Genomic DNA, 18,428 nt, shown 5'->3' on the forward strand with positions numbered 1-18,428 from the left:
TTATGCAGCTGGATAATTTTACTAGAGCAACTTAGGCTAAGTACCTTGCTCAAGGGTTCAACTGCTGGAGGTGGGATTCAAACCTGCAACTTTTGGGTACAAAACCAGGAGCTTTAACCACTATACTACCAGCTGTAACTTGCAGGATGTTATCTAGTATCAATAGGCAATGGTAGACAAAGACTGGAGAAAAGAGAAAAGTATGATGAATTAGTGTCAGCAAAGACATTAAGGAACCTACCCAACAGATTTATGGTGAAGATATATCTGCTCAAATTCAATTCATGAAACCTCTTTGGCTATTAAACAGACCACTCAATCAGTCAACTATTAACATGAGAAATTTTAAACTGACTTTCGAGACAGATTAGGCCTAGTTTTAGAATACACCGCACAATTATTACAGAATAATAACAGAAAATCTTCAACATATCCGATACCAGAACTTGAGTGTGCAGCAATGACAATGGCAATGATGGAGATTAACACAACGGTAATAAATATAATAATAATTTGAAAAAGACCCCATAGTATCATAAGAAATCATGTGAGTCAATTAATATTAAATGGATTCAAAGCTTCAGAGTGTTAAGCCCTCAGAGTGTACCCACACCCACTCACAGATACATTACAGAGATGCAATATTAAAGACTAAATTTAAACTAAAAAATTAGTAACTCTAAAGACTAAAAATCTAATGGGTTGCTCCACATTAAAGAATAACAAACAACTGAAATGAATGAGGCCATCCAGAGTTCTGGGTCACCTCATTAGCATATCAATAGTAACAATACTCACCCAGGAGGAGACTCTCCAGAGGGATCATGGCTTTATTGTCAGGTTCTGCTTTGCCATATTTTTTGTGCCTTACAAATTTTGGAATAATTAAACTACAATGTCCTAATGGAGATGCTGAATAATGAATCATGCATTGAAATAACCAGGCCAGGCTATCTACATCGCATAACAATCTGCCAAGGGAGGAATATTTAGTAGATGAATAAATACTGCAATGGATACCGACAGAGATGGTCCTCAGTAAGCATTCCAAAAACAACAGGATGTTTATTTTATGCATTGTATATCCACAATGCACTATACACTATATTTTCAGGATACCATAGGCATATGCTAGTATACATGTATATCATGTACCATATTTATGTAGGTACAAAAAAGTATTTCTGGAAAATTTCAGCAAATACCTTCTGAAATGTTTGAACAGATTAATGTAGATCAGCAGTAATCTAAAGATATGCATACGATTAAAAATGGGTCAGTCTCAGCAGAGATCTGGGAGTATGTTGGGTGGAGTCTGCATATGTGAATGGGAGGGGAAATCACTGCTCTCTCAACTAACAGTATTCCGCTTTCAGCACCCCAACTAGGAGTGCACATTAACTACGAATTTTTACTTTCAACATCCAACCCCAACCCCTCTCAACCAAACAAAAGCACCCGAGGGTAAAACATGCTTCGTAGTAGAAGCACCTTTAGCTAGCACAGATAGTAACATTTAATAAAAAAAATATTAAACTAGAACAGACATTCTACATTTATTAATTTTGCAGACACTTTCCTCCACAGGAGAATCCAACAATTACTGTTACATTTATTCATAGGGCATTTTTATCCAAAGCAATGTACAACTCAGAGAAAAAAGTTTATTTCAAAACAGGCAAAGAGCTTTAGATGCCAACACTTGACTGTCAAAGCACAGTTAGTTTGCTTCGTACTTAGCTAAGTACTAAGGGACACAGAAGAATCTGTAAGCTTCCACTTGGTGAGATCTATCTGAGAAGTAAGATTCAAGCCATTTCAGTGATAATCCTTTGAATAAAAACTGTTTTTTTCATTTTATTACGAAGAATGGAGAAATGAGGTGAGGGGAGAGCTCTAGCAAACTGGAGAGCTTCTTACACTGCAAGGACAGTCTCAACAGAATGACCGATCCTGAATGCAGGCCGATAAGCACTGTGGAGATCACTCTGAAAGATGAATGAGGATAAAAGTATAAATTGAATTTTCAGGTGTCAAAATCAAAAGGGAGGAAGGTAACTTGTCTCTTATCTTTCACTGAGTTTATACTCTTCCCCCACTATAGGCACAGTGAGTAGTGCTGCTGCCTCACAATTCCTGGGCAGTTTGGGTGTAGGTTCAAATTGAGCACAGTGTGTGTGCTGCATGCATGTTCTTCCCTGTGTGCTTGAGTTCCTTTCTTTTGGAACTCACAATTCAAAGACATGTCTTTCAGGTAAACTGGCAATGCTGATCAATGCTATTTGCCTGTGTCATTACCCCTAGATGGACTGGAGTCCCATAAAGGACGTATCCCTCCTATCCTAGCACCCAGTGATTCAGGGGTAGGCTCCAGCCTGCTGCAACCCTGGCAAGGACAAACAGTTAATGAAAGCAAGTCTTTTAACACCTTACACCAGTAATGTGTTCCTGAAAAATGCTTTGTAAGGTGACCCTGAGGTGATAAATTGAAGATGTAATTGTCACTAGTTTAGAACAGATAATAATAATAATAATAATAATAATGGATAGAGCTGCTGCCTGTGGATTCAAAAGTCAAAGGTTTGGTTTGAATCCCATGTACTGCTGTAGTGCCCTTGAGCAAGATATGTAATGTAAATTGCTCCAGTAAAATTACCTCTCTGTACAGATGGATAAATAGCTGTAGGTAGTTTTATATTGGAAGTTGTGTTAAAGAAAAGAGTCAGCTAAACGAATAAATGTAAATAATAGAAGAAGTTATGTCGCTTGTAACTAAATCCCATGCAAAAGATAAAGATGACAGCAAAAGAATGATGGCACTATCAGTGGACAGATCGGAGAAATTGGTAATTTATGGGAGGATGGTCAGAAGAAAAGAAGGGGGTCAATTTTGGACTGTGACAGCATTCTTCATAGTCTTTGGTTTTTTTTAGTTCTCCATACAATGTCATGAGACATCACACACAAACATTTTCTGAACCGCTCATCCCATACAGGGTCACGGGGACCTACCCGGCAACACAGGGCGTAAGGCCGGAGGGGGAGGGGACACACCCAGGACAGGATGCCAGTCCATCACAAGGCACCCCAAGCAGGACTCAAACCCCAGACCCCCTGGAGAGCAGGACCCAGTCCAACCCACTGCGCCACCGCGCCCCCAACTCATGAGACATCATAAAATACAAATATATAATTAATAATTTTAATTGTTTCTCATGCCATTTACCTGTTCATTTTGAAGGCCCGTGGTATAGTATTTACTGCTCCATTGTATTTGGCCTAAAATGACTGAAACCCTCTGAGAAACTAATATAATGAAGAACCCATTGTTACTTCAGCCATTCATTCTCCAGTTTGCAGGAGGACACACCCTCCTACACTGAAGAGAATGTATTCTTTCATGGAGCTCTGTAGTTTTTACTGGCATGTTGAAAGCATTTTTTAAATCATATTAAAAGTGTACCTTGGCTCTGCACTTAAGAAGTGCGTTGGGGTTACACTGTCCACTGATTAAGCTTTGTGATGTTGAAAGTGCCTTCTACTCATTGAAATTATACTGGAGTGATTTAAACTGAGTAAAATATGTGAAGGTACTGCAACACAGGACAAGCTCGGACTTGAATCACTGACTGTCAGGTTACAGGTCCAAGTCTCCTAACCCTTATGTTACCTGCTGTGCACTTTGTAACTCATTATGTATGGATTACTGATTCCAGATTGTGTCAGTATGGCATATGTACCGTAATTGAGCACTGACATCACAGTCAGCATCAGCTCCACATCTCCACTGCTCTGCTGGTCCACAGAGTGATGTGTGCTCTTTCACATGCAAATGCCCCTTATTTATGCCCCAATGCTTGTATTGACACACCGAAACTTCCAGCGTGACTGTGAATATGACAAACAAGTCTTCTCTGCATGGGCTAGCTGCACACACATTAGACCAAGGCTTTTACACTGCTGAGGAATGCTCCCACGGAGGCTCACACAATGCCACTCAGCCGAGGGCCTGGAACAGCACCAAAACTCAATAATGTGAACACTGGGGTCTTTACATATTGTCAACACCATCAGCCGCAGTCATCATCTACGGCATGAGTATTTAACTATATGGTATTGGAGGAAAGAGCTAAAGAGTTTTTCTGCAGCCAGCAGTAAGTCATCTGATTCATTGTCTTTACTGTTCTTCCTTTATGAGCTCTTACTGATTGAAAACTTGCAAAATTTTGCCTTCCAGCACTATTGCTGAATAGCCCTTACCTACAATCTACACTGAATCTTCAGAGCATCAAACACAGTCATTGACACACAGCAAAAACACCTGTGATGCAGCCTTAAGATGCTGGAGCTAAGATCAAAGTTTCATTCCATGGAGGATAACAGCAAATTTAATATATTATTTGCACTTGGAGAGGATCTGCAAGACTTCAAACATATACTGCATCATCATAGCAATGCAATTTTATGGCTCATTATGAAAGTATGGAGGGAACTTGTCTCTCCACAAGCACCATGCATTATGTGTTCAGAAAGAACAAATGAGACTACTAGCATAGACAGTGTAGATTGATGACAGTGACAGTCGGAAGGAGAATGCCACCCATATGACTGCAGACATACAGCAAATGCCTTACACTGCTTTGAAACACATTAAATAGTAGTAATTTAAAATTACTTTGTAATTGTTTAAAATGGCTTCACAAGGTCTTTAACCACAAAATATTAAAAAAATCTAAATTTTGCAACTTGGTTTGGACCATTTTTGGGATTGGGTACTTAAGGTTTTGCTACTTGGTTTGGCTACTTTGTTTGGGTACTTGAGGGATCTGATGAAAGGATAGACTGTTTTTGTAGACAGTCATTTTCCCAATATGTAAATAGGGTGAAAGGGGGTGCGGTGGCACAGTGGGTTGGACCACAGTCCTGATCTCTGGTGGGTCTGGGGTTCGAGTCCTGCTTGGGGTGCCTTGCGGCGGACTGGCGTCCTGTCCTGGGTGTGTCCCCTTCCCCCTCCGGCCTTACGCCCTGTGTTACCGGGTAGGCTCCGGTTCCCCGCGACCCTGTATGGGACAAGCAGTTCTGAAAGTGTGTGTGCGTATGTAAATAGGGTGAACTGAGAAAAATGGGAAAGATGTGAAAATTAAAAAACCTATATGTAGCTACCTGTGTAATGTATACTGATTTATACAGTGGAATGTGACAAATTGACTGTACTCAAGAATCACACGTCTAAATCCTTCCTTCTGTTGGTATACATCACTTTGGAGAAAAGTGTCTACTGGATAAATGCTTTTATACATATTTAAATCACATTATACACTGTAACATACATTGTTCAGCATAATGTAAGGTCCTTTCAGATGAGAACCTGAATTTAAAATCTACTCAAAAGATGGACTTTAAGACAATGAATTTACCTTGTGTAAGAATCTGGGGGAAAACATGGACAAAAAATATGATGCAAACTAAAGTTAAGTCTCTGGTGTTTCTACAGATTCTATATTTTTAAAAATATCACGGAAACACACAAAATTTCTTTGGTCTCTCACATACAGATTTGATTATCTGCATTTTTTACTATAGCAATGAGGAAATTAGTAGATTAAAACTGTGCAAAGCCCCAGGTTTCTCTTTATGATCTCCTTCGATTTGCAATGCTCATGACTCGACGACCCCTCTTGTGGTTCACACTGATGAAAGGGATCAGGGGTGGGCGGGTCTGCCTCACATTTAAATGCAAATTCAAAGATGAACACACTGAGAAGAATACTGGGGACACTGGTATTAATATCCACTCACATTACATTTCAAATGCACCATTAATTCTTAGCCCCTTTGGCTCTGCCATTTCAGTAGAAGTCTACAATACTCATCGATACTGTGATACACATTTTTATTTAAAGTTTCGAGTCCTGCTTGGGGTGCCTTGTGACAGACTGGCGTCCTGTCATGGGTGTGTCTCCTCCCCCTTCAGCCTTACGCCCTGTGTTTCCGGGTTAGGCTCCGGCTCCCCGCGAGCCCGTATGGGACAAGCAGTAACAGATGATGTGTGTGTGTGTGTGTGTGTGTAATAATGTTCTGTAATGTACACCTGTACTATGTACACATGATAATAAACTTCAATTCACAAAAAAAATTTTTTTTTAGAATGGAAATAAAGGTAGGTCTGTAATTTATAATGCATAGGCAGAGACATTTCTGAAAAAGCAATCATTTTTACAAACACAAATTACATAAGGAGTCTGGCCAAGTCCACTCAAACCCGACCAGTATTCTGAGAATATAGTTCTTCCTAAGGAAGCCAACACAGTGAAGACAGATCCCTGTTCAGTACAGTCTGAATGAATGCCACCTTCATTATTCATTATTGTCAAAAGATCATCATCATTATCATTCATGATCCTCAAACACACTCAGAGAAGACACTCCAGGATCCTGTGACATGCTATAAGATACAGATGGTCCTTGATTTATGATGGTTCGACTTGTCATTTTTTTTGATTTTACAATGGTGAGCTCTCTATAGACATTCAGTAGAAACTGTACTTTGAGTTTCTATTTTTTCCCGGACAAGCGATACGCGGAGCGAAACACTCTCTCGATGCTGGACAGCAACAGCGATCCGCATCTCCCAGTCTGTCACACAGAGGTGTGTATTAGGTGTATTAAATGCATTTTCGACTTAACGATATTTTCGACTTATGATGGGTTTCGGGGAACGTAACCCCATTGTAAATTGGAGACCACCTGTATTAAATTCCCTTCAATCACAAAATGGTTCACTTCCTTAAACAGTGTCTCAGAAATGACAGTCTGCAAACTGCCTCTCTTTTAAATGTTAACACTTCATATTTTCTCATTTCAGCTTAAGCCCGTATTAATAGCATTGCAAAGGAGAACTTTGGTGATTTGAATCAAACAGCAGGCCCTTCAGGACAAGCCTTTGGTGTTCATTCACCAAGAACATTTTTAAGATGTGCTAGACCTTTAAAAAATGGATTAGGGAATTTACTTAGAAATAAGCAATACTGTCAGTTATAACTTCGGTACAAGACACGGTAAAAGGTATCAAAATATTATCTCAAAGCACGTACTTCAGGTGTTCTAAAGGCGTTGTGTTGGGAAATTCACAAGCAGAGCTTTCACGGGAGGAACAAAACAACTCTCAACGAGACACACGCATGGAGCACACGGGAGCTTTAGGAAACACAGAAGGAAAATACATGGTGGAATGAGAAGCCAAGCAAAATGTTCAGTCATGGGGTGGTTTGAGTTTACCTGCATATGACCAGTCAATATCCTCTTTAAACTTCCGCTGGGTTCTGTAGTATCCATGTGCCAGGTTAGCTGGAACCAAAGCAAGGAAAAATATGAGTTTTGGTCTCAATGTACAACAAAGAGTACACTGCATACACTTCAAGAAGTCCTATCTCATCCCACATTAAAGATATTTCCTTATATAATCAGGAAGCGTCATGATTAGCACCACGGAATTCAGACTTCAAGGGCCCAGTCTTAATCCCACCTCTTATTGCAATGCTCTTCAGCAAAGTACTTACCATAAATTGCTCCAGTAAAAAATTGCCTCATTGTATAACTGGGTAAATAACTGTAAGTAACTTAACACTTGGAAGTCCTTGTGGAGAAAAGAATCAGTCAAATATGTAAATGTGATCAAAAAGATTCACTTCCTCTTCTCTGTAACTGGCACTACATGTTTTTAACTAATTTTAAAGGTTTTTTTCCCTCGTCCAGAGAATATTCTGGGACAAATTAAAAGGCTTATAAACACTTCTAGAATCCAGGCCATTTGGAGTAGGTAGAATGGGATACAAAACTTGATAACCGCCAGACTTGAAGAATGTTGTGGAGAAGAATATTTTTTCTAACACAATTTCCAAATTTCCAGTATGCCACCGGTCTGTGTTCAGAAAGAAATATAGGAATCCACCATTTTAGCCTGTATGTGACCTACATTTCCAAATTAATTTATTGCATTTATCTGTCTCTTTCAGTCTCAATTTGCACCAAAATTATTAGATGACAAAAGCTCAAATTTAGGTGGAGACTAGAAACCACCACTGTCTCTAGTCATCATATTCATATAATGGTAGGAGCATTTAGTATTTGGCCTTGCCAAATTAAATCACATTTTCATAGAACACTTTTGCAGTTGTTCCAGCAAAGGAATAACCATCTAACTAGAGTTTCAGACCTGCTATATAAATGCATAGCAGCCACCTAATGCTTATTCAAATCCAGGCAGATCTCCATTGCTCGCTGCTTCTAAAATCTAGGCCCATCTCCTTTCCTGATACCCCTTGCTTAGTAACTCTCTCCCACTGTGAGTATAAGTTGTGTTGGACAGCCTTGAGCGACTAGACACATTTGCGGTCTTGGTATGTCCATTCAGACCCATGGAAAAAATCACCACCTCTCTCATGCTCACTCTGCTTAGTGCTGGTGCTGTCTTAGCCTTACTCCAGAAGGTCACATTTTACAGCCCTCAACTCTGTATACTGTAATTTAGAAGTATTTTATGTGTTTTGAAGGATGCATGTATATGACATGATGACTTCGGTTGAGCTGCTATTGGGGGACAGTCCTTTTGTGGGTATGTTGGTGTGGGGAGGACATGGGTCAGTTATATTCTTTGAAGCCAGAAAAGGGATTGTTATGGGAAAGACTCTGTCTTGACAATGTATTTTATGTAATGGCTGTTTAGTAATTTTGTTGACCAACCGTAGGAAAATGGTTTTGGGTTTGTTTGATTGTGGATTTTTTAATGTTTGTTTTGGTTGTGTATTTTATTGATAACTTTATCAAATAAAGTTTGAATTAAAAAAAAAAAACTGTGGCGCTATGACCCTAAGTGTCATGACTCACAGGGACAATATCCCTAGGGGCCAGAGGAGGTGCCACTCAGTGCCACTAGCCCAGACCTGTGCAACTTTTCATAAGCTCACTCTTAGACAGCTGGTAGTGTAGTGGTTAGCGCTACTGCCTTTGGACCCAAAGATTGCAGGTTTGATCCCCATCTCTGGCTGTAGTACCCTTGAGCAAGGTACTTACCCTAAATTGCTTCAGTAAAAATAACCCAGCTGTATAAATGGGCAAATAATTGCTGGGTAGGCTCTGGTTCCCCACAACCCTATATGGGACAAGTGATTCAGAAAATGTGTGTGTAATTGTAAGCTGCTTTGGAGGAAAGCATCAGCTAAATGAATAAATGTAAATGTAGTCAAATATAAAAGGAACAAACTGAGGTGAGATTATGAATTCCTAATCAGTGTTCCACTGTGATTTCCTACTGAACCTTAGTTACCCACCTGTTTCCCCAAATCCTGTTCCATAGGTGTTTATGTTCCAGTCCTGAGTGTTTGTTCTGTCTATGCCTGCCTTTTGTTCTCCTGTCCAGGTCCAGTGTTTCAGCCCGGTATTTCATCACACCTCTGTGTTCGAGTTGCACTCACAGATTCGTGTTTCACTTTTCACCTTTGTGAGAATATACTGCAGTAGGGGGTGCGGGGTGCGGGTCTGGGGTTCAAGTCCTGCTGGGGTGCACTGTGACAGACTGGCATCCCATCCTGGGTGTTCCCCCCCCAGCCTTGCACCCTATGCTGCTGGGTTGGGCTCCGGTTCACCACGAGCCCGCCTGGGACAAGCAGTTTCAGCCAGTGTGTGTGTGTGTGAGAATATATTGTGTGTCTCTTTGTTCCATGTTCATTGTTTCATCTCTACACTGTACTTTCCAGTTTGCACTGTGCACTTATAAATACAGTCTGCACATCATTATACTTTACGTTCGTTCGGACATTACAGCAGTACGCGTCGCCTCACGTCTGGATGTGACAATAAGTTCATCAGTCAAGGACAAGACATTTCTGGCACAAAACTATAGAAAACCAATATTTAGAGCTGTTAATTTTTTGCTAGAATTCTGATATATATATATATATATATATATATATATATATATATATATATATATATAAAGCTGAGTACACTCACCACTGAGTACAGCCACTTGCCAGTGGTGATTTACATTCAGTCTCCTCACAGCAGGATGTTAATGAGCCCGTTGTCCCTCAGCTGCCACTCTTTTATGGGACACATTCCTGAGGTGACTGTCACAAACCTTCCCATCATTCTCAGAGGTAGCACCACTGAAAGTTCATTCACAAATGTCACAGGGACCTGGATCCTTTGTTACTAAAATCTTTCAGACAAGAGGTATCATCCCATTACCCCAGCAGAAATAAGAAGACTACACAGCCCGATTCATACTAGACTAAGGATTATTTCTGCTACTCATCTTACATTACAGTAGTGTCCCCTCTTTATTAATGTGTATCAAATGGCATTAGCTTTTCACTAAAGTATCAAAGCTGCTCCCATGCCAAGAAAAGAAAAAGTGAGCTCTTAAAAAGAGCTTGACACATGCCTTTGTACACTGGACAGCACAAGTAGGAATCGATGCTAGTGGCTGTAATTTAATAATACTTACAGAAAGTATGCAAAAACAAAAGGTTGTTATGACTGTGCTGCACTGCAAACTCTTTCCACGGTGGTGGTTACTGCCTTCCTTGTTTGATGTTTTTTAAATAACATTAAGTATTTCACTTTTAAAAAGATGCATACGTTGTTAGGGAACATCCTCACCCTGGTAGCTGTCCAGACAGCCTGACCTGCATGTGTACAACGGAACAGCAGATCATTATACAGCCTTGTGGCCTACTTAATTGGCTTGATTTGTGGACATGGTGTACGATTTCACTCAGTCCACTGTCTTTTGTGTTTGTGCAATACCTTATCGGAGTGTTCAGTTTCCTGTTTGCTCCGTAAGGGTGGCATCAAATACACTAATGGCTACAGACATTCAAAAATACAAAACCAAATAAAAATGTGTTATGCAAATCAAGGAAGATATTTCTTGCTTTAATGAGTTTTTTTTCTTTTGGCAACATCAAGAGTGTATTTACACCATAATCACTGAAGAACTGCTTAATACACTGGTCATCAAAAAAAACACATTACAGTCAAATCAGCATAAAATATGGAGGGATTAAAGGAAGAAAAAATGGATTACAGTTATGCATTTTATAATTATTTTGATTGCATTAATGTAGGAGTAACATCTGTAGCTTGAATATACTGTCATAAATTCTTTCATTGAATTGAATACTTTTTTATAATAACCCCAGCTGCACACACAGTGTAATTTTAATCATTTTAAAGCATGCTCATTTAGAGAAAGGGAGATCCTGAACTTAAATGTATTGGAGGTGGACTACGAACAAATCCGAATTGTTTTTGGAATAGGACTGGAAAATCTGTAGTTTTTTTGGGGGGGGTTATTTATAAAGTATTGTGGTCATCTTTAATGAAGAGGGATTTTGACTGCATATTCAATGAGGAAGGGATTCCTTTATCCTCAACAGTTTACAGGCTGCTGATGAATGGAAGGATTACCGGACACTTTCGGAAGAGCCTAGATGGCACAGTGACTGGGCCTCTGCTCTGGATGTGAGCCCAGTTATAATGGAAGGATAACTGACTGTTCCTTGGGTTCTAACACAACCCCTAAGATATTTTTAGAATGCGGTCAAAGAAAAAAAATGAATTTCCTGCACTGCAGCAACAAGTTTCATCATACGATAACCTTCCTCAGTGGAGGGCAATAAAGATATTGTTACACCCCTGTATACTTGTACAAAGCCTTTGATCAACAGATGTCTTATACGTGAGACAAAGAAAGTTTCTGGCTTTGCATACCTGATCATCGACCACGTATTATAGTGAGCCTCCACAGTTAAAAAAGCTGCATGCATTCAGAATCAGTGGTTCAACAATTAACATCAGCTGAACAACAATTCACCTGTACTGAAGTTGGACAACAACAGCTGCATATTGATTAGGAATGTATTAATTAGGTATGGTTAATTCAGCCCCAGGAGAGACTCCACTACCATACCCTGGAGTAAGGTAAATAAGTGTTGTTACCAAGTGGACTATGACCCTCCTCATGTGCAACACCAAAAGTTTTCACATAAAGTCATGCTAAAGTGCTGTTCTTGCAGTCCTAGACTGAACACAAGCTGAATACATAGGTATCATGCCAATAAAAACAACAAAAACTGCTAAATATTGTGTTCTATAAAGCATGACCCACACTGGCTACAAGTATGGAACAACCCAGATGTTGCCTGAAAATCTGAGAAGAGAAAAAAAAGCATACACATCAACAAGGGAAATGAGTTAATGATATATGTGATGAGATGCAAAATGAATATATCTGGAAGCCAACAGATTCTCACACACATATCTGCAACCTGCGACTGAAGTGGAGGCATTTGAGATTTAGTTAAAGAACACATTCATCATGCAGGCCAGTCCATTACAGATGAGAAGAAAGCTCCAGCATGCTTCAAATTCATAACACAGCAAAACTGCTGAAAACACTCCATGGAGTTGTGGGGTTAAACCTAAGTCTCTATTCACTGATTGAGAAGCAAAGAAAAAATACCTCTCTATGACCATCTTAAAACAATCCTAGTCACATCCGTCAGCTGTCAAGACTTTATTACTTTGTGTATTAAATCACCGGAAAGTGTCAAACACAACCATTGGAAAACTGGACTCAATCTCTATAGCAATTACTAATGACACCACCCTGAAAGGCGATAGCAGACTTCCTGCACTAACTATAATAACCTAGAGTGTAAAAGATAGAGGATTAGAATAGATTTAATACCAATTCCCCAAAGAATACTTTGCGTGCCAAAATTCAGCTGGGAAAAGAAATGAAACATAAAAATACAACAGCAAAGGGATCATCTTGAATAAATGATACACCTGAAAAACAATAATATCAGATTCATGTGTATCTATTGTAAGCAACTGCACAGGTGTGTTTATATATGCAGGTGTTACTTCTCAGTATAATACTATGCCTTTGACATGTTTACACCAGAGACTGGTCTCAGTGATTAGAGAGATGAATATGGCAATTTACTTTCCATTGCTATGCATCCCGGTCCTCTGCCAGACAAACAGCTGCACAAAGGAAAGGAATCTGATCCTTGAACAAGCTTCACAAAGACGACAGCCTCTGCCACATTATCCACCACTGACCACAGGAGACAGAATAATGCTGATACAATGGACTGATCTGAGTGCAGTGCAACAGCCATGCAGCTGCCACCTGTGATGGTTTTAGGAAGAAGGTTTGCAGGTAGGGCAGGACTAGAAAGACCCCCTCCCCAAAAAAAAAAAAAAATCTGCATGCAAGGCACGTTGAACCTGACTGCCCAAGAACAAGTGGACCTCCTGGTGGCACTTTGCCACCATGACTTCCTCTGGTACCCGCACCCATTGCCATGGACACAGATTCAGGCTCTCTCCTTTCATTTCAGGGGGTGTCAGCACAAGCTTATATCATCTTACCAGGGGAGCAAATGGACAAGGCCTGCCTTCAGCCCACAGCTGAGCCAACCCCAGTGGTCAGCCTTTTCAACAACACTGCCTTTTGTGACTTTGCTCAAAGTTGCTGTTAATATAACTTTGGATGGACATCCTCTACGGTAAGTGGGGAAAGCCCCCCCTGCCCACTCCAGCCACATCACCGTTCTATTTTCGTTTAGTCATAGATTCCGTGGCGGACATATCCAAACATTTACAATAGGTTTGTGGACTTTTTAGCACGAAGTTCATTAAACACATCAAGTACAAATCAGACGAATTTCAAGGAATGTTCCTGACATGGAACCTACCATTTATGTCATCTTCAACTGACATTTATTATTTAATAATCAAAGAGGTATTTAATATATGCGTCACAACCAAGTATTTTACCAGACACTTGATTGTTATATCAGGTATTTTAGTGTGAAACACAGTTCTGTTCTTGGTCACATCTATAAGTGACAGTGAACCACAGGATGTTACAAGTAAAAGTGATGTAAAGAATATTAAGTAAATCTATGATATATGTTCCAGAAATTCATGGGCTGTGATCAGTCAGGATTCTAAATTATCCAGAATAATGTGAACTGATATTAATGACTTTTTCGGGTCCTACAAGATCTCATTGACATTACAGTATTTCTGCTCTTGATAAAATATTATTTCCTGTAATTAGTTCAATTTAATAGGCAAAGCAGACTCTTTGAATACACCAACAGAAGCCAGTCCACTTCAGACCCAAGCAAGAACTGTTACCAAATCTTTTCTGTATGTGGATTCCACTAAGCAGCTACTTTTTAATGGTATTACTGAATTTCAACCACCCTGAAAGGCTCTGTATAGTGGTTTGCTGTTGAGTCCAGAAGATACCATGTCCTGGTTATGCCACAGGTATGATCATGAGGCTTGCAAAGGCACATTGTTTGAACAAGAAACCTTGTTAAATTACCTTGTTAAATTTCCCTCTCAGTCTGGTAATAGTGTATAGAGCCATCTGTAGTGCTGCATCTCCTATATCTTCGGATTTAGCTAGCTGCGTTTGTCATTCAGTCAAAAAGCAAGACCCATAAATAAATTACAGCAAATAGAACGCAAAAAGAGAAATTCATGCTCACTTATTTTGAACAGATTAATTGTGTTAATGCTTTCAGAGTGCATAACCTAAGCTAAGGGATCGTGACTTCATATTCAAATGACTGCCATCCCCATGGCCATGCTAGCAGGGCTTGGCACAGACCTGGCTGTAAAGGAGGTCATGGGAGGAGCAGAGTTAGTTCCTGTAGAGCCATCACCTCAGGACTCCGGGCATCTTTCCTTGTGATCCTGTGCTGCTCCCCTGCAACAGCCACCTGCTCTCTTCCTCTGAAGCACAGGAGGTCAAGGAGACCCTGTGCAGGCAAAAGGAGCATTACATGACCTCTCTGCCACTGCATACCAGTAGGCCTGAACTAGTACTCCACTGTAGTCCCAGCAGCCTGAGCCTGAGAGTACATTATACACTCAAAGGCTCACACAGATACTTTCCTATAGCGTATTTTACTGAATAGCAAATTTTCCTCATTTGAGGTTAAAAAGCAGATACATTTGCTTCAATTGTATACTGGAAGACAAGCTGAAGCATCTAAAAAAAACACAGTAACCACTTCTACTATTTCTTCAACCTACTTCAGTTCTCAAACTTTTCCGCTTTTCTTTCTGTGTTTCTCTTATTCTTCATATCCTTTTTCAAATGCTCAGCTTTCATAGGTCACATATATAAAGAATAATACACAAATGCATTCAGATCACACCTAATTAAAATGGCAAACGCCAAATGAAATTGGAGGATGACTTTCTAACATCAGTATTAAACTGAAAGTGTCTTACAGTTAGTCCTCACCTGAGACATAGGCAGCTGCCCACATTCTCAGTCAGTGGGCTAGAAGGACAATTATGCACCACCTCATTATCCCATTACACATTGTTTCTGACAAACATTGCCAGTGAACCACCAGTCTCGCTATTTTGAGATCAAGCCTAATGGAAAACATAAAGAGGTACATCTGCCACATTAACAAGCCACATGTGAACCAGGATACTTGACTACAGCCCATAAGGTGAGTGCTGCGATTATCTAGCTCTGACACACTTACAGATCAGTTATCGGTCAGCTCAATACGCACAACAGAGAGTTCTGCCCACTTTCATCCATGAGGTGCAGGGATGGAAAGATGTTAGCAAATTAACTGATCTCTCACATTTTTATTCACACATAGGATACTAGGCAAACACAACTGCAATCATTTTTTTAATGGAAAGAATAATTCATAGACCTAATATAACAATTCATGGTCTACCATCAAAAGATTTATCTTGCACAAACAATTGGATTAAAAGCAGGGAAAGTTTCCATGTGTTTAAAATGTGAACAGACAGGTAAAAAGATTCAAACTTGAGGAAGCTGCAAATGAACAGTACATACTGTAACTCTTTAGCTGGACTGACTTTGGTTCAGTGAAGTTTATCACAGATCCAAATATCATGTCAATGAAATAAAAATCTCTGCAACGGAACTTGCACTTATGTTTTGTAAACAAGTCAAAGAAGTGTTACGTACGTAAATAGCAATATCTCCAACCAGCCGTACCTGACATGAGATAATATGATATGATATGATATCAACCTACATTATTTTCTCTAGAGTCATATACAATCAATCAAATGATTAGGAATTTAAAAAAGTACAAACAACCCTTGTAATACGCCGTAACTTTTCCATGGCTGATCACCACGTGAATTCTTCTGTTTAGGTGGCAGATTTGCTTAAGACAACCAACCTCATGTAATTGACCTCACATTTAAAACTTTTTTGAAAATATATATTGTCTGGTTGTAAGACTATAAGATTATAAGACTGATTCTTAATGATCCTGTGTTATAAAAGCCATATGACCTCTGGAATATCTTACCTGTACATTCCATTCCAACTGATTCATTTTGCTATGTATCCTCTCTGGCTCTGTTGAAATTACTAAAATCAGACTTTTACTTTCTAAGGAATAACAGAAACAATCGACAGAGATTATGTATAGTAAGTTTCTTACACAGAACTGAAGAGCTATGCATCTGGGATTTTAAAGACCTCATCACTGACTCCTCAGCTGGCTGTTTGCCCAAGACCTGCTGTACATGGCTTTGATCCACAGAGCCTAAATGAGTGTTTTCTACCTTTTCATTGCTCCATAGTAACAACACAGCTGACACATTTGGCTAACTGGTCCAAACCTCAGCTTCCTATATTCCCGTATACCCAAGAGTAGCATTAAGCCATCCATCCATTATCAATAACAACTTGCCCAATGCAGGGTTGAAGCGGTCCAGAATCTATCCTGGAAGCATACAGCCTGAGGCAGGGTACACCCTGAATAGGATGCCAGTTCATCATAGGGCAATCTCACACGCACTCATTCCCTCACACATACACTCACTAAAGGCAATCTGGAACCATCAATTCACCAAAAACATGTACCTCTAGGAGAAAACTAGAGCATTCAGAGGAAACTAACATGAGCATGGGGACAACATCCTGAGTCAGATGTGAACCCATACCCAACCTAAGATCCCAAGAGCTGTGATGCACCAGTGCTACTCTCTGTGCCACTATGTTCTCCTTGCATTAACCCCTTATGTTAAATTAAAACGGACTGCAGCAAGCCAAACTCTAACTTTCATTCAGAGATGGCTAAAACCGCTCCTTTTCCTTTGTTTATATAAATCGATTACTTACTGTTTCTCATTGCCAGTAGTGAGAACCAAGCTAGACATAAATCATGAAATCACATGCAAGTTGTGACTGAAAAGTCAAACTAATGCCACAGACTTAAATAAACAGTCACAATACACACACATTTTCAGAACCGCTTGTCCCATACGGGGTCGCAGGGAACTGGAGCCTACCCGGCAACACAGGGCAAAAGGCCAGAGAGGGAGGGGACACGCCCAGGACAGGACGCCAGTCCATCACAAGGCACCCCAAGCAGGACTTGAACCCCAGACCCACTGGAGAGCAAGACTGTGGTCCAACCCACTGCGCCACTGCACCCCCCAGTCAGAATACATTTGCCCAGTATGCCTCTACTGCTTTTAACTCGTTAACATTTCAGATAGTTTGCTCAATTCATTTTTTTTTTTCTTCATTTTAAATGTTTTCCCACTGATGGTTTAGTCCCAGTAGCTAAATAAGATTCATCATCACCAAAGACTGTCTGGGACCACACAAACACAAATGAGCTAGACCGGGGTAAGGAATCAATAATTCTACACCAGCCACTTGGCTGAACTGCTTTTGTCCTGCTAAATGGCCTCAGCTCTTTGAGCCACATGATAGGCCACCCTCATGCCCTGGTATCCATTTATTGTCTGCTCAGGATGGCAAGTGTCACTGGCTTAGAGCCACGGGTGGGTTTGTCTCCATTTCCCTGTCCTGTCTATCACAAACGTTGCAACTACATCAGTGCGGGGAGACAATCTACTCAGAAAGAGGAAAGGAGAAACAAAAGAAAACTGGAGTGAGTGGCTGAAAGGGGATGATAAATAAAAGTAATTTCATTAAAATAAAATCATCAGAGATTATGTACTGCCACGAGTTTTGGAGACACTGAGGTAGTAGAGCTGGTCAATGAGATGTATGACTCTGTGAGGCTCCCTCTGCCAGCTCTGTGTTCCCACAGAGGGCTCATCTTGCCCTGCACTGGTTCCACCAGGGCTGACCAGGGCCTGGCTTGCCATCACACTCATGCAGTCGCTCACTGCAGGGCTCCAGCCTCCCCCTGCTCTGCCAGCTTGCACATAGCAAGTTGCCAGCCTGACAGCATAATTCACAGGGGGTTGCTGTGTGGGTGGAGGGGGGGCAATCAGCTCTGTGCCCCTCAGCCCCAGTGCTTGGGTTTGCTTCTTTAATCCCCAGTTCCATTCAACTGCCTCCA

At 40.4% G+C, this 18,428-nt stretch overlaps 1 protein-coding gene across 9 annotated transcripts in view; it reads right to left on the minus strand.

Annotated features, from left to right (window-relative positions):
- Positions 1–18,428, minus strand: part of LOC108918776 (receptor-type tyrosine-protein phosphatase zeta-like) — a 46,302-nt gene that overhangs the window by 24,565 nt on the left and 3,309 nt on the right. For 8 of the 9 annotated variants that reach the window (XM_018726303.2, XM_018726302.2, XM_018726301.2 and 5 more), the window contains exon 2: positions 7,279–7,347. In XM_018726303.2, coding sequence (XP_018581819.2) covers positions 7,279–7,347 — 69 coding nt within the window. Of the gene's footprint in view, positions 1–7,278; positions 7,348–14,701; positions 14,853–18,428 lie in introns of all 9 variants that reach the window. The other variant, XM_018726305.2, reaches the window with a different exon arrangement.

Source organism: Scleropages formosus, chromosome 21, assembly GCF_900964775.1.
Source record: "Scleropages formosus chromosome 21, fSclFor1.1, whole genome shotgun sequence".
Lineage (NCBI taxonomy): Eukaryota > Metazoa > Chordata > Actinopteri > Osteoglossiformes > Osteoglossidae > Scleropages > Scleropages formosus.